Source organism: Nomascus leucogenys, chromosome 8, assembly GCF_006542625.1.
Source record: "Nomascus leucogenys isolate Asia chromosome 8, Asia_NLE_v1, whole genome shotgun sequence".
In the NCBI taxonomy this organism is placed as follows: domain Eukaryota; kingdom Metazoa; phylum Chordata; class Mammalia; order Primates; family Hylobatidae; genus Nomascus; species Nomascus leucogenys.
In genome coordinates, this window is record NC_044388.1 from 66,217,850 (window position 1) to 66,238,136 (window position 20,287).

Here is a 20,287-nt window from a genome sequence, read left to right on the forward strand (position 1 = left end):
AATAACTTGCTCAGCAAAACAAAGGGATAGAGTAGCAGCATGATCATTTTACTTTTACCAAGCCTCTTTCTAGCTCTCTCAGTTCTTTATTTTGCTAAGCCATGACTCTCCCATGCCTTTTACAGTAAGTTGGGGGACCAAACAAATGAATGTGAATGGGAATAAATGGTGGTACTTCAGAGCAGAATGCTCAGAAGCAGAACATCTCTTATTTATGTAATTTGTGATTTTCCTCAGGAATAGTGGCAAAACCTCATTTTGTTCCCATATGAAAATTAACCAGTATTGGTCAGGCACAGTGGCTCATGCCTGTAATCCCAGCACTTTGGGAGGCCAAGGCGGATGGATCACCTGAGGTCAGAAGTTTGAGACCAGCCTGGCCAACATGGTGAAAATACAAAAAAAATTAGCCAGATGTGTTGGCACGTGCCTGTAGTCCCAGCTACACGGGAGGCTGAGGCAGGAGGATCACTTGAGCCAGGAGGTGGGGGTTGCAATGAGCCAAGATCGTGTCACTGCACTGCAGCCTGGGTGACAGAGTGAGAGCGATACTCCATCTCCAAAAAAAAAAAAAAAGAAAAGAAAAAGAAAATTAATCAATATTATAAACTAACCTGAGTTACTTCCAAAGTCCAAACTTCAACTGCTGCTGGAATTTGCCTATACCTCCCCAAAGCACTTTTTCACCTATAGGCACCAAATGACTGTCTTTTTCCAATTCTACAATATATATGTTTTTCTCTCCACATTTTACCATCTCTGAAATTGGGGTGTCTTACAACTGTTGATATGATAAAGTTTAATTGGCAGTATTTTTTCTTAATGATACATAAAATAATGGATCATATAATAATCAAAGGAATCACAGATTTGATGAAATATGGTAGATGCTACCAGAATACTTTGGGAAAACTGGTAACTAAACATCCCAGGGAATGAATATGAGATTGATCCTTATCCATCCGAACACTTAATTCAACACCAACCCATGTGCCAGGTAAAAAAATCCACTGGTCCTGTAATTTCACAATTGCATTCTAGTTCCCAAAACAGACTTGCTCTCCGACAGAGACAGCTGTGCAGGAAGTGAGCCTGCTTCTTTGTGGGCTCATCTTTGCTGTCAGAAACATCTGGATGAATCTTTCCTACCAAGTCGTTGCGGTGAAGGGCCTCTGGGGTTGGTATACAGTTAGACATACTCATTGACAGCACAGAACCCAAAAGGCTGCCTCTGGAATTATTACCTGGTCATTCTCTAACTTGGAATGCAGCTGGCTGGGGTGGTGGAGCCCATCAGAGACAGTCTTGCTGCCTGTTTTATTTGGTAGGTTCCTCCTACTGGAAAGCTCTCCAGCAGAAGAATCTGTCAAACCATCAAAATCTTTTCCCTCTGACACTCCCATAAATTCTGTGAAAGAATGGTCTTCAAGGATGTTGGTGGTGTGTTCTACCGTCACCTCCCTGGGGCAGAATACCCTGGCTGGCTGGCTAATTTTGCTGGGGCAGGCATCTAGTTCTGAACATGAGCCAGTCCTGCACAGTGATTTGGAGATTTTCTCAGGGATGCTCTGGGATGATGGGCTCCCTTTGGCTAAGGCACTATTTTCCTTGAGTGGCACCATAATTATCTTGTCCTTTACCAAGGCTTTTTCAACTTCTGTCAACTCTTTGTTTGAGGACGGCCTGAAATCATGCACAAGCGACGGTGTGGAGTGCTCAGTGGAGTCTGCATCCTTTGCCTGAATGGCCAGCTGGTCTGAGCTGTCACTAGAAGGGACAACCATGTCAGACAGGGTGGCATTGGAGGCACTGTGGGAAAAGTAGCCACTGGTAATACTGCTGGTGGTAGGGCTACGGGACACTTCTTTCTCCAAGACCCGTGAGTTTGACAGATCTACTTTAGAGGAAAACCATTCCCTGTTCTCCAAGCTGGCATTGTAAACACTGAAGTCAGCAAACTCCACAGGTACATAAGGCTGTGAACTTATTAGCTTCCTGTTAATAGCTTCCAGCTCATTTTCTTCCTCCTCAGAGTCCTATAGAAGTGAAGCAAAAGTCAGTTATTAGCTCCTTGTAGCAACTGTACTGTTGAGACAAGTTTTAAAAACTTTGCTGTTAAAGGCATTCACATTCACATAGTGTTCAGTGTTTTCTTTTTGTCTTTCCAAATTTGGCCAGATCTTGTCACCTATTGTAGATATAGGTATATCAGTATTCTCAGAGACCTGTCAATATAAACCCCTTATCATCTAATATGAAGGGGATTTAGTTTTTCAAGGCTCACTCAGTGCTAATTAGAAAAAGTTCCTTCCCTGGTTTAAGAGAAAGAATGGAACTGAAGTGCAGTGGACATTTTATTAGTTATTCAAAATTAGCTTTTAGTTGTGATGTTTTCTCTTTTCTCATTAAATGAGCAGAGAAACAGGCAGAAGCAGAGAAGAGCCACTCCATTTGTCTTTAGAATCTTCACCTTGGGAAGCAAAGTGCAGGTAGTTAAGGTAATTTGTAAAAAGTTTCTCAGCTATTTTATGGGGGAAAAGGGAGTAAAACAAAGAACCCAACTGCAAAAGGGCAAAAAACACAATCTCGACACTCATTCTTATATTATGCTAAATATCGTAAGGCTATAAAATACTAACAATCTGACAATTACGGTCTTCTAGGATTTTTGGGAAGTATGAGTAGAGGGTTTGGCTAGAAGGTAAAGAAGGCATAGTAAAATTTAAATGAAAATCTCCTTTGTAAAACAGTTTTCAAACCCCTGTTCATAAAAATTGGTAAATACATGCAAAAGTGGGTGTCACCAACTCCCCAGTCTCTCTCCAAATGAACGATTCTTTTATATTTGGTAGAAAAACTGTGGATATTTTAAGTTCAAATAAAATAAGTGATAAACTCTCTGGCCATTTCTAATTAATCTCAGAAGCACCTAATGAAATCGCAAATATTCCTTTTAAAATGTGTCTTTCATTTAACAAATACACACTGAACATCCACTACATGGCAGCCATTGTCCTAAGGACTTGGGAATAGCAATGGTGAGCACAAGAAGGCATGGTCCCTCCCTCAGAGAATTACAACTTTGCATCCTTGCTCTTAGAACAATCCTGGACTCTCCATGGATGGATAAAAATTTCATTCACAGGTAAACTTAGACACCTCAAAAAAGTTAGCTTTCTTTCATTGGTCATTTGGTTTAAAGCATCTGTACAATTAGAACTACTAGGTGCATGTAAAGACCTGGAACCAAAGCATCAGCCTTATTCATTAAGTTTGCATTTTATTAATTTACTTATTTTATTTTTAAGATTTATTTATTTATTTATTTATTTATTTATTTATTTATTTATTTATTTTGAGATGGAGTTTCACTCTTGTTGCCCAGGCTGGAGTGCAATAGCGTGATCTCGGCTCACCACAACCTCCACCTCCCAGGTTCAAGCAATTCTCCTGTGTCAGCCTCCCGAGTAGCTGGGATTACATGCATGCACCACCAAGCCAAGCTAATTTTGTATTTTTATAGAGACGGGGTTTCTCCATGTTGGTCAGGCTTGTCTCAAACTCCCGACCTCAGGTGATCCACCCGTCTCAGCCTCCCAAAGTGCTAGGATTACAGGAGTGAACCACCGCGCCCAGCTAGGATTTATTTATTTTTATTTATTTATTTATTTATTTACAGACAGGGGTCCTGCTCTGTCACTCAGGTTGGTGTGCAGTGATGCAACTGTAGCTCACTGCAGCCTCAAACTCCTGGGCTCAAGCAATCCTCCAGTCTCTGCCTCCTGAGTAGCTGCGATTAGAAGTGTGAACCACTGTACCTGGCCCATAAATTTGCATTTTAATCGAGGTGGGGAGGGGGGCAATATCTTCAAGGCATGGCAAATACTTGTTCACAAATGAACATAAATTTCATCTGTTTAGATTAATAGTAATATTTTCTTTTGCATCTCAAGATTCTATATACCTCAAAAAAAGTTTAATACTCCCTTAAATGCTTCTCAGCTTTTAAAATAATTTAGTTTTTATAACTTAGTTGTAAAAATGTGACTGAAAATAAATGTGTAAAGGAACTGGTGATCTTAATTCCTTAGCCATTAATCTAAAGTGAATATCAAATATCAGTGATAAAGTTCCCGAAATTGGCAAAACAAAATTTTTGGCAACACTAATCTCTTCTCATCTTATCTTTATCTGCATTCTAAATTAAGTAGCATTATCAAAAAAGTGGGGTGGAGCATTCTTTCCCAGGGCTGGGCAGAATGTTGTAGAAGGAACAAAGATTGAACAGAATTGACTGAACCAATAGCCTTTGCCTATATTTTCTAGATTCTCTACTTGTCATGTTTAGACTCAAAATTATATATATATATATATATTTTTTTTTTGAGACGAAGTCTCACTCTTGTCGCCCAGGCTGGAGTGCAATGGTGCGATCTTGGATCACTGCAACCTCTGCCTTCCGGGTTCAAGTGATTCTCCTGCTTCACCCTCCCAAGTAGCTGGGATTACAGGCATCCGCCACCATGCCCGGCTTATTTTTGTATTTTTAGTAGAGACGGGATTTCACCATGTTGGCTAGGATGGTCTCGAACTCCTGACCTCAGGCGATCTGCCCCGTCTCTGCCTTCCAAAGTGCTGGGATTACAGGTGTGAGCCACTGTGCCTGGCACAAAATTAAATTTCAAGTGTTTGTGTCTCTTCTATTTCCTTTTGATTTAAGTTGGCAAAGAAACACAATTCTTCAAGTCCAAGCATACCTGATGCAATTAATTACTAAATTACTATTTACTATAATTAATTACTAAAAAGTTATCTACTTCAAGGAAAATCAAATTTAAAAATGAGAATTAGTAATGTGGAGTCCTTTATATGCTTGAAGTTATTTCTTCTTGAGACCAAGGAAATGCCTGTTATCCTAAAATACAATTTTGCCAAATGAAATATGTAATCATGAATTCACTGAGTAGAAATAGTTGTAAATTTATCAAAGATAATACATTATGCCTAAAGGATTAGAATGACATTAATAAAACTAAGAATCTACAAAGCCCCAAGAGATTAAGTTCAAATAGGGAGCAGTTCACAGTGGGGAAAATAACCCAAAAGCCCAGAGGGAAAGACTAAAACAGTAGGGACAGCTTGTTCCAGAAAAAGGAAAACTTAGTAGAGATGAAACATTCTCCAATACTTAAAAGGAGATTGAATGTTTATTGAGTTATTGCCAATTAAGGGAGGATTTAATTGGCTTAAACTCATATTTTGAGGGAGTTTGGTTTAGACTTTTTATACCAGAAACATCATTTCTCATTATATCTGAAAGAAGAATAAACTGAGCACCTTCCTACAATGTCTTAAGGACAAAGATAATTAAAACCCTATCTAAAGTGGCACATGGAGTCAAGTTCTCAAGCTTCTCTATAGCTACAGTCTTCATTTGAGTTTTGCAATTTAACTTATGCAGCTGATATTTACCTACAAACACCTTGATTTTAAAAAGGGATTGAAATCCACATTAAAGCAGTGACTCTTTGTAAGGAGTTTCCTTCATTAATGCAATTTCCACTCCTATTATAATCATGTCGTGCTGTTCACCAGAGGTCTCTGTTTGTAGAACTGTACCAGCCAAGGGCTCCAGTACTTCTGTCCATGGTACTGAGGAGTGAGCCCTTTGTCTGAAGAGCAGCTGCAGGGTATACTGGAATTGCACTATATTTGGAAGCACCTGGAGTCACTGGAGTCCTCTTAATTATGCTGAGGAATGGGGCTCTTTGGTCTTATGCTGTCATTAACTGTGAGACCTTGAGCAAGTTGCTCAACAATTCTAACCCTTTGCTTTTTCTTCTGTAAACCAGAGGAATAAACCACATGCTGTCTATGCAAGACCTAATAGAACGGTCGTGTGGATACTGGGAAAAATCACTGACTTTCTTTCTGCTATTCTCTATGCTTTATGACTTAAAAAGACAGACTCCAAAGGCATATTGTTCTTCTGTTTTAGTCATATGAGACATGAAGTACATCTGTATGTCTTCCCAGATCGATCAAACAACAAAATATTGCTTAAAGAATCAAGCATGGGTAGGGCGCGGTGGCTCACGCCTGTAATCCCAGCACTTTGGGAGGCTGAGGCGGGCGGATCATGAGGTCAGGAGATCGAGACCATCCTGGTTAACACGGTGAAACTCCGTCTCTACTAAAAAATACAAAAAATTAGCCGGGCGCAGTGGCGGGCGCCTGTAGTCCCAGCTACTCGGGGGGCTGAGGCAGGGGAATGGCGTGAACCCGGGAGGCGGAGCTTGCAGTGAGCCGAGATTGCGCCACTGCACTCCGGGCTGGGCGAAAGAGCGAGACCCCGTCTCAAAAAAAAAAAAGAATCAAGCATAGCCATATTTACTATATTTTATGTGAAATTACAGAAGTTACTATGGTAATTAGGTGGTTTAAACATTAACAGGAACAATGTCTTGATACTGTCCATCTCAAGAATGATTTCAAACTCTCTTGATCAGTCCGAACTGAGTCACTCTGATTGTTCAAGAGTGGAAGAGAAAAGAATATGAATTAGTCACAAAGGAAGAAAACAGTTTGTACCCATTTATAAGAGAAAAAACAAAATTAAAGTTTCCCAAAGAGAAACAAGAACCTCAGGTCAAACAAATAATGCACTTAATCTCTACCAAAACACCTTGAAAAACTGCTGTCTGGAATGAATTAAAGAGCACAATTGCCTCTTAGGTGCAGAGTGCTCAGCAAGCCAGTTTCCTATGGAGAGTAGAGACAGCTTTTTCAAGTAAGACTCCAGCAAGAACAATAACACCATCAAATCCTTCTTACTGTACTCCATGGCACATTCAGTCATAGAGTCTAACTGCTGCTTCAGACTTCCTGGGTCAAGAGAATCTGGTTCCATCCTTCCCTCTGCTAGCTGAAAGCCCCGAGATGGGTTTTATTTTAAAATATTAAAGGGAAAGTGAAGAAAACATGAGCCTAGCTCTGGGAACTGTGAAACTATCTGCCGAACACCCCAGAAGGGTCATCCAGCATTCTCTTGATGGTGTTGTACCAAAATGTATTGTTGCAATAGGTTTAAATTGAGTGGCTGTGCACCACAGTGATAAGTGTCATGCCAATAAACAGATCCAATCAGACACAGAACCAAATAATTGGCAGGGGAACAAACTAGTCATTTGGCCTTTTTAGCCCACACTGCAGCCCTTACTAATTGAGCAGGGGGTGGTCAGGTAAGTGAGAGAACAGCTCAGTAACATTTGGAGAGATGAAGGCGTACCTATTAATGTGCTGATTCTTCTCCATCAGGAACTAGGACAGGGCTTTGGGATAGAGGGACAGGGAGAAACCAAAGGCAGAGGAGGGGAAGAGGGATGAAGAAATGGAGGGAAAATGGTGCTTTTCTTCTTTCTTCACATTAGGAATGAGAAGGTTGTTTCTGAAGATCCACCTGCACCCCAAGCATGCAGGTGGGTGGCAAACTGCATATCCGGATTAAGCTGCAGTTAGTTAGTTCTCACATGGTGTGCATTAAGAACTGTTAAAGGATCTCACACTAATGAGGGAATTGGGAATGGGTCTGACATGCTGTCACTGGGAAATGAGACTCCCTACACTCTACCCAACAGAAACAGTGAGATGCGACATAAACATCAAGCAGTCTCCTGTCTCCCTGAGCTGGTTTTACTTTTTCAAAGCCTAGGATGCCACAGGAGAGTGAAAGCTGAGACAAAAAATTAGAGAATTCTTTCCAGGCTTGAGAATAAACAGTTTTTTTTTTTTTGTAAATTGAGGTATAATTTATAACCTAAGGTGCCTGGTATGTAGTGTTTTTAAAACTATATTTCAAATTAATAATTTTAAAACCAAGTGCTAAGGAATGTGGTTTTGTGGGTAGAGTTTCAACCTACCTGTGGCAAAAAATATATAAGCCATCCTGAATGCAAGGCTGGCACCAAGGTATTGGAATATATTTTGCCAGCTAATTAACAAAGGCTACCCTAGACAGTGAGATGATGAAGGGTGATTATGATAGACTGTAGTGCAGCTCCAACTACAGAATTATCTTGGCAATAGCATCAGGCAACATAAAAAAGCTTCCAAACATATCCACAGCTAAATGCATTAAATGCATGATTACTTACTCCAAGTAAGTGCAATTCCTCTAGGTAGATTAACTTCAGAATCTGGGCAATATGTATAGGCACATTAGAAAGATTTCAGTATTAAAAAGATCTCTTTGTTACACTTTTTATAAAGGCCAGAAGCAATAAAAGTGCCTTTCTCCCTTTTTCTAAGCAAACTTAAGCAAAAAATAAATAAATAAAATAAAATTGTAGGTCATGGCCACGTCCATGCAAAATATCATTACCAATGGTCACATTTTTATTTTCTTTAAGACAAAGACCCAATACATGTCTTAATTTCTTCTAGCATTTGGATGATTGTCTGTGAAAGGGCCTTAAACCCACCACCAGGCAATATGACAGAAATGGTTCCGGAACTTACAATCTTCTTCTCACGTTTGCTATTGTGTTCTACTGGCATGCTGCTGCCATTGCTTCCTGAGGGTACAATGCAGCCAGGGTTATGTGCCTGAGGTGGAGGCATGCTCTGCAAAGGTTAAGACACACAGATGCATCACACACAAAGACGACAACGGCCAAAATACATATTAAGTACATGCAAGTTAGAAAAGCAATGCTAACACTCTTATTACATGTAAGTAATGCAGCAGCCAATTCTGCAGGCCAGAGTTAAACTACTGAAGAAATATGACAGGAATAAACAGATTCTGTGGCAATTATTTAAAAAACAGCCTTTTGACCAGGTAAAACGGCTCAGGCCTGTAATCCCAGTGCCTTGGGAGGCTGGGGCAAAAGAATCACATGAGGCCAGGAGTTTGAGAGCAGCCTGGGCAACATAGCAAGACTCTATTTCTATAAAAAACAAAATTAGAAATCCCCAAAAAGACAAAAAAGAAAAATAATTTTAAAAAAGGCCTTTAATCTTTTCAAAACACCTAGAAAACATCTTTCTCACTTGAAACATAAAAAATACTTTGAAAAGCCATAAACACAAAGAAATAAAACCACAGCAGCAACAACAAACAAGAGATTCTACCATGACTGCATGCTTGAGAAAGAGGAATTTGAGAATGGGAACCATGGAGTGATGACCGTGCATGTCCACATGCAGCACTCAGCTTGTTAATGCACACTGCTGCTTCACAGGTGACACAACTCTGCTCTATTCTGCATAGTACAGACAAGTCAAGCATTTACCTCCTGGCTCAGAAGAGGCCTTGCTTCCAGGGCTATTCTTTTCTTATGCTCCTCTTTTACAGGCATTAGGGGCTTGAAAAACTTTGGTGGCTGAGGAGAGAATGCTTTAAAAGGGCTGATGGTTAAGGCATGAGGAGTCTCTGATGTACAACCTGGGGAAGATGAGAAGTTATGAGGTTACAGATGCTGAACACTTCAAGCAAAACATAGGAACTGAGACAATGACCCAGCCATGGGAATATCTGGGAGAACAATGAAATTCATAGGCTAATATTTGGCTAAGCATTAAAACAGATGTACGCCCACCCTGTGCAACATAGGGACACCAGTCTGTGAAAAAAGAACAAACAGATAGCCAGGCATGGTTGTGTGCACTTGTTGTACTTGCTACTCAGGAGGCTGAGGCGAGAAGATTGCTTGAGCCCCAGGGGTTGAGGCTGCAGTGAGTTATAACGGTGCCACTGCACTCCAGCCTGGGCAAGAGAGAGGGAGACCCTGTCTAAAAACAAAACAAAACAAAAAAAACACACAAAAAACAAACAACAAAAAAACCCCAAAAAACCATGGAACAGATGTAGGCAAGAATAGACATAAATCTGTGATGTCACAAAGAGTTACTGAAGTGCTAGTGTGTGTGAACAAAGTGAGATACCAAATTTCCACACTCTTTTCAAGATCCAGCTTAAGCACCACTAACCAGACCAATTTCAGCTCATGCTGATTTTCCATTTCTCTGAATTCTCACAGCCCTTATTATCTGCATGTTCATTTTGGCACCTTATCATTTAATATCTCATTTTCTGTGTATCTTATTTCCATAGTTATAAGGCAGAAAGTAGAGGCTCAAGAAATATTCAATGAATTGATACTGTGTAAATTTTCTTGCGAGCCTCTTTTTTTCCCCCTCAGGCCATCCTGCTCTATATGACTAAGGGAGGACAATTTTTCTTCCTTGCTTGTATCATTTCTTACCTTTTCGGCCTCTTTCCTCCCTTCCCAATTTGCTAGTATAATGGCGAATATACCTTATATTTTACCAACTAATATAAGGTATAAGGTAACAGAACCAATATATATGGCCAAAGAATACTGTTCCCATTAAGGCATTGGTAGACTATATAATTTAGGTAATAATGTTACCATGAATCAAACTCATTTTGGGTACCGTTTTTGAAAACTGCTTTATGAATCAAAGTCATGTTCTTTTAAAAATTCCTTTGAGTACACAAACATGACAGAGCTGGATATTCTGGTAGAAAATAATAGGATTTGTATGTGTCTCAAAACTGGACTTCAAAGTCAGGTAATGATGAAAAATGATTTGGAAGTTCTAAAGTAATATACAAAAAGTCTGTGATTATTTGGGTGATATGTTGGATACGAAACAAAAATAAATCAAATAAGTGAATGTGATATGTTCCATTCAATAAGACAGTTTTGAATCATCTAGTTAACTAGAATATCAGCTTCATATCTTATTATATGCCACTAATGAAAGACATTTTTTCATGCTTTTTCTAAGTAATTACAAAGAAATATCACTGCAAAATAATCTCACCACTACCTTCTTTATTCCTTCGAGGAGAATCCCTGGGTAAAGTTCCATAACATGCTACATCTTGGTAACTGGAGCTGTAGTCAGACATGTCCAGCTGGTTCTCTGGCCAACCCTACAAGGTAAAAATATGGGTTAACTGTAATGGAATCACTCTAAAATGAGAAATAAAGCCCAGGTTGGAGTTTCTTGTTTTTTTTTTTAAATGGCAATGTATGCTCTTCTTTATTTTTATTATGAAATATTTCAAATATACAGAAAGGGCTGAATATCGTAAAAAATACCGTCATATCCAAGGTATACCCAGAGTGAATAAACGTTAATATTTTATTATATTTGCTCAAGTTTAATAAAATTATTACAAATGTAGTGTAATCTTTTGGTCCCATTCACCTTCCTTCCTCCCCAGAGGTAGCCACTTTGAGCCATGTGGCATATATCCAGAGTGACTTGATAACTTAATGACCAAACTGAAACACTCTCAAAGGACAACTGTTCCATTGGTAATTCTGCCTGGATAGAAGGCACAGCTGAGACTGTCCAAGGTAAATTTGGCAGTGTCGTTACTCTACCTATATTTGAGATTTAAAAGTTTCAAATAGGCATAAGGTATTGGTATACAAAACAGAAAACGCTGGCATATCATGCGAGCTTACTTAATCTTATTTCAACTTCTCAGGAGTTGATTGCCTCCGAGGACTAAATTTTAAACTTCTTAAGGACATAAATCTGTGCTTATACCTTTTGGATCATCTAGTCTCTAGCACAGTAACTCATATATAATATGTATTCAAGAAGTATTTGTTGAATAAGATAATGTTGCAATCTGTCCTTAATTTTAAATCCCCTGTTTTACCCATTGAAATAATTTTGATTATGCTATGGTGGATGTAACACCTTCTCCAATCATTTAGAGTTAAACCCATAAACACACAGATATCTATTCAATTATGTGTGGTACTGTCCTGGTATGGAACCTATCATGGTAAGTAACAATGTAATACTGAAAGTGCATAGCAATTGTCTAGGCATGGTGGCTCATGCCTGTAATCCCAACACTTTGGGAGGCCGAGGCAGGTCGATCACCTGAGGTCAGAAGTTCGAGACCAGCTTGGCCAACATGGCGAAACCCTGTCTCTACTAAAAATACAAAATTAGCCAGGTGTGGTGGCAAACGACTATAATGCCAGCTACTCGGGAGGCTGAGGCAGGAGAATCACTTGAACCTGGGAGGCGGAGGTTGCAGTGAGCCGAAATCGTGCCACTGCACTCCAGCCTGGGCAATGAGAGCGAAACTCTGTCTCAAAAAAAAAAAAAAGTGCATAGCAATATCACATCAAGTATTTGAACCTGGAAATGGAGTTGTGGAGAGTTATTTGCTTACAATTAAGATGGGAAGCCCAGAGATTTTTCTTTTTCTTTTTTTTTTTTAAACTGACAGGATCTACCAGGTAAGGCCCAGAGATTTTAAAAACACCAAGATCCCACAACTTTCCAGACTGAGATTCTGCTAAAAACCTAGCCATGCTCATAGGTGCATACCTTATCATCTTCATCAAAGCCAGAAAGGTCCGGTCGGCTGGAAGAGATCTATAAGAGAAGAATGGTTTCAGCAATGTGGTTTATATATTTAATATAAGGGTTTTTTTTTTATATAAAGAACAATGTCACAGTTGAAGCCTGCAGTCTTCATTCTTCTCCTCCTCTTTCTTCCCTCTCCAGGAGTAGTGACTACTCTCAATTTGGGGTTTATTATTCCCATACAAGTTTTATATAATTGTGTGTGTATATACTCATAACCAATAGTTAATATTATTTTGCATATTTTATATTTCACATAAGTGGTATCTTACTATATATGGTCTTATTCAATAGTCAAGTATTGATATGTACACTATTTTTAGTATCATTTAGTTCTAAATACAACCTGTATATTTATGAGAATCTCTAGAGTATGTATCTAAGGGATGAAATCTCTGGGTTGTACATGAGTATACTTTGACTGCTTTTCCATACAGGTTTTAGAATCAGCTTATCAAATCTTACAAAAAATTCTGTTGAGAATGATTAGCTTAAGGACATGCCAATTTTTTGATACTGTGAATTCTCATCAATGAGCATAGTCATAGTCATTATTTTAGTATAGTCCTTCTTTTTGGTGACAGCTGTATTCAGATTTTCTATTTCTTCTTGATTCAGTTTTTACAGGACATTTCCATTTTATTTAAGCTTTTACATTTGTTGGCATAACATCAGGTTATGAGGTTTCGCTATGTTGCCCAGGCTGGTCTCAAATTCCTGGACTCAAGCAATCCTCTCGCCATGGCTTCCCAAGGAAATCTAAACTCTTGATCAGATTGAGGTTGAAAAAAAGATTTTTTTTTTTAGATTACTTCATAAGCAGTTTTTCTTTACCTTTTTTTTTGAGGCGGAGTTTCGCTCTTGTTGCCCAGGCTGGAGTGCAGTGGCGCAATCTCGGCTCACCACAACCTCCACCTCCCGGATTCAAGCGATTCTCCTGCCTCAGCCTCCTGAGTAGCTGGGATTACAGGCATGTGCCACCATGCCCGGCTAATTTTGTATTTTTAGTAGAGACCGGGTTTCACCATGTTGGTCAGGCTGGTCTCGAACTCCCGACCTCAGGTGATCTGCCCACCTCAGCCTCCCAAAGTGCTGGGATTACAAGCATGAGCCACCGCACACGGCCTTCTTTACTTTTTAAGCTAGATGTTTACCTAATTCTTTTTTACTCTAATTTTTAATATAAGAGCTATAAATTTCCTAATAGTAGCCCTCACTCTCTCATTTTTTCTGCTGTCTAGTATTCTGCTTTATACAGAATTATAGGGAATTTAGGGCTAATAATTTCTAAGTACCACTTTAACTGCATCGCACAAACATTGATCTATGTACCATTTTTATTCTCATTTAGTTCTACATTCTAATTTCCATCATAATTTCTTCTTTGAGAGATGAGTTCATGAAAAGTGTTTTTCAATTTACAACTATATGAGTCTCTCTTATCTATTTCTAATAAACGCATTGTGGTCAGAAGAAGTAATCTTTGTGATAATGATTACTGGGATTTGCTCTGTAGCCCACTGTAGGACAATTTTTGTAAGTGGTCACCATGTTTTAAATAATTTTCTGGCTATTCTGGAGAACAGGAAGGCAAATAAGCCTGTGTTTTTCCTTGGAAAGACCTTACTTCTACTCAGCTGCTTCCGGGAAGTGGCTGCTTAGAAGTGCTCCATGCACTAATCTGTCCTATCCCTCTGTGACAGTGTCCCCCCTGCTGGGATCAGTTTCTGTCAATTGGATTTTCTAGATCAACTGGTTGACAAAAATAATCAAAATGGTCAAAGGAACAACTAGGGACTCCAGGAGTACCTACATGCAGTGGCTGACTCCTTATCACACTGATGGCGGCAGACTCATATCCACTAGGGCAGCTAGAATGGGCACAAAAACTGACCCTGGAGCAGCCAGCATCCAGGGACTCGCGTGCAAGGATTCATAGTTGATTCCACCATCTGTAACCAACTAAACTCAAATTATCTTAAGGAACTTCTTTCAGGGAGATAACTTGCTGAACAGGAATTCCTAAGATTGAACAAATGGCTCAGTCTTGGACAACTGTGCTGCCTGGTGTGCGTCCTTGGTATAGAAGGCTACACTTTGGGATGCCCACACCAGTGCCTTAAGCTCTATTGCCACTGTGTGAACCCTACCTTCCCCCACCCCAGAGCCTGAGACATGTCATATAGGAGCAGATCCTTGGCAGGATGCACTTACATTATGAACATTTGGTGTACTGAGGCTCCTCCGAATGTGCCGAGCTTTGGTGGAAAGTGCTTCTTTGACCGTGACGGCCTGTAAACATAATAATTTGAAAATAACACTTTTTTTTTTTTTTTTTTCCCAGAGAAGGAGTCTCACTCTGTTGCCCAGGCTGGAGTGTAGTGATGCGATCTCAGCTCACTGCAACCTCTGCCTCCCGGGTTCAAGCAATTCTCCTGCCTCAGCCTCCTGAGTAGCTGGGACTATAGGCGCATGCCACCACACTCGGCTAATTTTTTTTTGTATTTTAGTAGAGATGGGGTTTCACTGTGTTGCCCAGGTTGGTCTCAAACTCCTGAGCTCAGGCAATCTACCCGCGTCGGCCTCCCAAAGTGTTAGGATTACAGGCGTGAGCCACCGCACCCGGCCATTACTTTATTTTTTATTCTAATTATAAAAGTAACATGTTTATTTATAGATTTAAATATAGACTACATCAGTTCTACATATACACACATTTGTAAAACTGAAATATTATTTTACCCACTTATTATTTGTTTAGCAATTTATCAAAAATATTTTTTAAAGATAAATAAAACTGTGGGGTGTGGTGGTTCATGTCTATAATCCCAGCACTTTGGGAGGCTGAGGCACGTGGATCACAGACAGGAGTTCGAGACCAGCTGGCCAACATAGTAAAACCCCGTCTCTACTAAAAAATACAAAAATTAGCTGGGCGTGGTGGTGGGTGCTTGTGGTTTCAGCTATCTGGGAGGCTGAGGCACTACAATTGCTTGAACCCGGGAGGTAGAGGTTGCAGTGAGCTGAGGTTGTGCCACTGCACTCCAGCCTGAGCGACAGAGCAAGACTCTGTCTCAAAAATAAATAAACAAATAAATAAAACCAGGAAAACAGCAGAATGGGAGACATTTATGTTGTGAAATTTTTATACAGGTGGACAGAGAAAATGTAGAAGAGATACCTCTAACTATGTATCTCATTTGCAAAATGACAATGAAGTGTGATGCTGTTTGTATTTTACTCATGCAGCAGTTCAGGTGGGATTTCCACTAAGGGAAGATTTTTCTGACAGATGCCAATTACATTCCTCCTATTAATCAACACCCCCCCCAATAATGTCAACTATTGCACGTATGAAATGACATACCTTATCTTATAGTTGCATTACTTAGTGGATTATTTTCACTTGAATGACCTGTTGTCACCCAAAAGTTAACTCAGGTCTAAAAATTAGGGAGATAGTAAGTCTGTGGTTAAGTATATGTGCTTTGGAGTCAAGCTTTACATCTGACTTTGTACCACTTCCTAGCTGTATAACCATTTCAATTTTCTCATTTGAAAATGGGGATTTCAACAGTACTTACCTCAGGGGGTTATCTTGAAGATTAAATGAAATAATATATCTAAATTACTCAGGCTCAGTGCTTGGCAAGTAGGGAGTATTCAATAAAAGTTAGTCATTATTTTTATTTTGGTTACTATTTTGCCAGAGTCCTTTCAATAGAGATGGCTCAAGTGCTCCTTCTCTGATAGATTTAGTGAGGTGTTTGTTAAGTAAATTCATATATGTCCATTGGGGGTGAAGGCTGGTGATTTCATCCTCGGTCCAGATATTCAGTTACTTGCCTGCCGGAGCCGTTCAAGACTCAGAATGTTTTCCACCTGCAGCACGCCTCGAGTGTACTTCTCAATGTACGTCTCCCCATCTGATGTGCCTTCGTTTTCACTCCTTGCTGCCAGGAGAGCCAGCGTTTCCCGGTCCTCTATCTCCTCAGTTGCCTAAAAGGACAGGAAGGAAGTGACAATACTTTGATGTGAACAATGTTTTCAACCAAAGTGTGGTCAGAAAACGTTTTAGAAGTCTGGACAATGAACATATTCTCCATTATTTAGATACTGATATTTTTTAAAGTAGCATATACATATATATATTTGTTTTTTTTTTTTTTTTTTTTTTTTTGAGACGGAGTTTCGCTTTTGTTGCCCAGGCTGGAGTGCAATGGCGCAATCTCGGCTCACTGCAACCTCTGCCTCCCAGGTTCAAGCGATTCTCCTGCCTCAGCCTTCCTGAGTAGCTGGGATTACAGGCATGCGCCATGACGCCCAGCTAATTTTGTATGTTTAGTAGAGACAGGGTTTCTCCATGTTGGTCAGGCTGGTCTCGAACTCCCGACCTCAGGTGATCCACCCGCCTCGGCCTCTCAAAGTGCTGGGATTACAGGCATGAGCCACTGTGCCCAGCCTAAAGTAGCATATATTTTACCTTTGGTATATTGGATACTATTTCATAGGTTACACCACAGGAATAAAGTATATTTTTCAGGGATATTCTCCTCTTCAAACTCTGTGTGAAACTCTAGTAGAAAAAAAAAAAAAGCTGGATTAAGCTATTTGACAAATGTAGGTTATTTTGTATTTTACAAATTGTAAAAGCATTACAAGTTATTATGTTTTTGATATGCAGAATACTCAGCATAACAGAAAAAACTGAAGCTAAGAATCCCTGTCTCCAACTCCAAGGGATACTAACGTCCAGCTGTTAGTTGGGAATTCGACTACAGAATCTGCAGCATGTTCACGATTTCTGTGGTTGCTTCTCTCTCCCATCTGCTGCCTTCCTGTGATCTCTCCAGGACTTAATCAGTCTTTCCTGAGATGGCTAGAACAACACTAGAGAGGATCAGTTTCACTGACAGCACCTCTGAGATGGGATCCGTCAAAGCAGTAGGATAGAGATTTGTTTGGAGTATGCCTTTTGTCCTGGTTTTGTCACTCACCTGCTTGGACCTGGCACTTAATCTCTCAGCCTCAGTTTATCTACTTTTCCAACAGTGAAATACCACAGCTCCACTGCCTGGTAGGATTATACCTCTCCAATCAGTCCAGGTGAAAATGCCCTTACTGGCTGACACTGACCTCTGCTATCCTAATGCCCACTATCTTGGATAAATGAGAATGAGACTATAACTTGGCCAGGATGGTCATGTTTTGCACATCCCCTACATTAGCACCAAAATACACTGCTTTGTGATAGAGAGAGGGAAAAAACTTTGAGCTCAGAGCCAGAATGGCAGAATCAGGCCCCGTCATTACCTGTTTGTTGTAAATATTGGCTGCAATCCGTTTTCGTAATACTAACTCCATAGCAGCAGGGTGGCTGAGTTGAACTGTGGTTTTCACAATTAGGTAAATCCTTTCATTCTGCGGTGTGACTCTATTCAAGTGAACAGAATCATGTACCGAGGAATCCCAAGAGGCTGTGGCTGAAACCTAGGAGTTGGGGAATGATGAGGAGATGGAAACAAGTCACAAGTCAGATGTAGCAGTTTTACAGGACATACAAGAGAAAGAAAATAAATTCAACTCATTGTAATCGAATAGATTTCTTTCCTCACCTTTTTTAAACAGCAACACAAATTTTCTATTTTTTAAAGTCCCCAGTCTTTTTCCCCAAAGCAAACCATAGCAGTTTAGTGGGAAAGCAAGCCCACAAGGCTTGTGTGCTAATCTGAAACCTTTTAAGAGAAACTTGGGGGTTAATTACCTCATCATCACTGTGCTTTATGATGGGCAGGTAGAAAAACTGACTGCCGTGCTCCTTGGGCAGGATGGAGTTCACGCCGGATGCATGGGGGCCAACAAGCTGCTCATTGGCACTGAGGTCATCCGCTAACCATATCAGGAGCACAGAAAAAACAGTAGGGGAAAGTCAGTTTTTAAGCAAACACCAAAAATTTAAATATATGCTTTTTACGGTTGAAGTTTACACATAACACGTTTTTATTTTTTCTTTCATTCCTTATCCTGCAGTTGAAATAGAGACTCCAAGACTCACAACAGCTTTTTTTCTTTTTAAAAAAATCATTATGTTTAATAGAGATGAGGTCTTACTATGTTGTTCAGTCTGGTCTTGAACTCCTAGGCTCAACTAATCTTCCTGCCTTGGCTTCCCAACATGCTGGGATTACAGGGGTGAGTCACTATACTTGGCCTTTTTTTTTTTTTTTTTTTTGAGACAAGGTCTTGCTCTGTTGCTGATGCTTGGGTGCACGACCTGATCATAGCTCACTGCAGCCTTGAACTTCTGGGCTCAAGAGATCCTCCCGCCTCAGCCTCCTGAGTAGCTAGTACTACAGGTACACACCACTATGCCTGGCTAATTTGTAAAATTTTTTATAGGGATGGAGTCCAGCTTTGTTGCCCAGGCTGGTCTCCAACTTCTGGACTCAAACAGTCCTTCTGCCTTGGCCTCCAAAAGCCCTGGGATTATAGGCATGAGCTCATCACGCCCCACAGCTTTTATTCTTTTTTTTTTTTTATTGAGATGGAGTCTCGCTCTGTAGCCCAGGCTGGAGTACTGTGGTGTGATCTTGGCTCACTGCAACCTCTGCCTCCCAAGTTCAAGTGATTTTCCTGCCTCAGCCTCCCGAGCAGCTGGGACTACAGGCGCACACCAGCATGCCCAGCTAATTTTTGTATTTTTAGTACAGATGGGGTTTCACCGCGTTGGCCAGGATGGTCTCAATCTCTTGACCTCGTGATCCACCCGCCTCGGCCTCCCAAAGTGCTGGGATTACAGGCATGAGCCAACGCACCTGGCTGCTTTTATTCTTTAAAAATACAGTAGGAGCCAAAAAGTTGCCTTGCGAGTCTCTTATAAGATGGAATGAATATATTCTTTTGTTGTCCTAGGTACAAATATATTCATTAAACACACCTTGGAGGCTGAGCGCGGTGGCTCACGCCTGTAATACCAGAACTTTGGGAGGCCGAGCTGGGTGGATCACAAGCTCAGGAGTGCAAGACAAACCTGGCCAAGATGGTGAAACCCCGTCTCTATTAAAAATACAAAAATTGGCCAGGTATGGTCGTGGGTGCCTGTAATCCCAGCTACTTGGGAGGCTGAGGTAGAAAATTGCTTGAACCCGGGAGGCGGAGGTTGCAGTGAGCTGAGATCATGCCACTGTACTCCAGCCTGGGTGACAGAGTGAGACTCTGTCTCAAACAAAACAAAACAAAACAAAACAAAACAAAACAAAACAAAACAAAACAAATCTTAGAATTTTGCTGCTTTCTGAGGTCAATTCCTCCTGTAAACTGTTAGGTTTGTTGTCCTACTTAATAACTTACTATAAATTAGAGATTTTAGCAGTTAAATTATCAATTTAGAATCAAAGTTCTGAGCACTTAGGAGAAATATGAAGATTATCTTCTTCCAACATCCTATCCAATATGGGGTTCACCCCTCACAAATCTCTGTAAATCGCCAACTAGTCTTTGTTTATATACCTCCCATGACAGGGAACTCACTATCTTATGAGGCATACATTCAACATCTAGGCTTTAAAAAAAAAAAAATTCTTCACATGAAGAGCCAAAGCCACCCTCCCTGTGTCTTCCATCCATTATTTTGAGCTTCCTTCTATAACAGAGGTTTTCAGGCTGTGTTTTGAGGAGCCCTAGGGCCCTGCCAAAGGATCTACCAGGATCCTGCCCACTGCAAACTCAGCAACTCTGCTGTTGTTTTCTACACATGGGGTTCCAGTTAATATTTCATTTAGAAAAGGATTGTTCTGCTAAAGCACATTGGAAACCATTGTTCTAGACTTGCCCAGGTTCCATCTAATTGCAATATGAA

General features: G+C 40.3%; 1 protein-coding gene across 7 annotated transcripts in view; it reads right to left on the reverse strand.

The window, feature by feature from the left end:
- KIF13A (kinesin family member 13A) overlaps positions 1–20,287 on the reverse strand; it is a 235,139-nt gene that overhangs the window by 4,457 nt on the left and 210,395 nt on the right. For 3 of the 7 annotated variants that reach the window (XM_030817359.1, XM_030817357.1, XM_030817364.1), the window contains 10 exons: positions 18,194–18,318; positions 17,743–17,919; positions 16,913–17,005; positions 16,276–16,428; positions 14,644–14,721; positions 12,391–12,438; positions 10,858–10,963; positions 9,294–9,445; positions 8,518–8,622; positions 783–2,036 (listed from right to left, as the gene is read on the reverse strand). In XM_030817359.1, the coding sequence (XP_030673219.1) occupies positions 1,200–2,036; positions 8,518–8,622; positions 9,294–9,445; positions 10,858–10,963; positions 12,391–12,438; positions 14,644–14,721; positions 16,276–16,428; positions 16,913–17,005; positions 17,743–17,919; positions 18,194–18,318 (1,874 nt within the window). In that variant the 3' untranslated portion in view covers positions 783–1,199. Of the gene's footprint in view, positions 1–782; positions 2,037–8,517; positions 8,623–9,293; positions 9,446–10,857; positions 10,964–12,390; positions 12,439–14,643; positions 14,722–16,275; positions 16,429–16,912; positions 17,006–17,742; positions 17,920–18,193; positions 18,319–20,287 lie in introns of those variants that run through there. The other 4 variants (XM_030817362.1, XM_030817360.1, XM_030817358.1 and 1 more) reach the window with 3 other exon arrangements.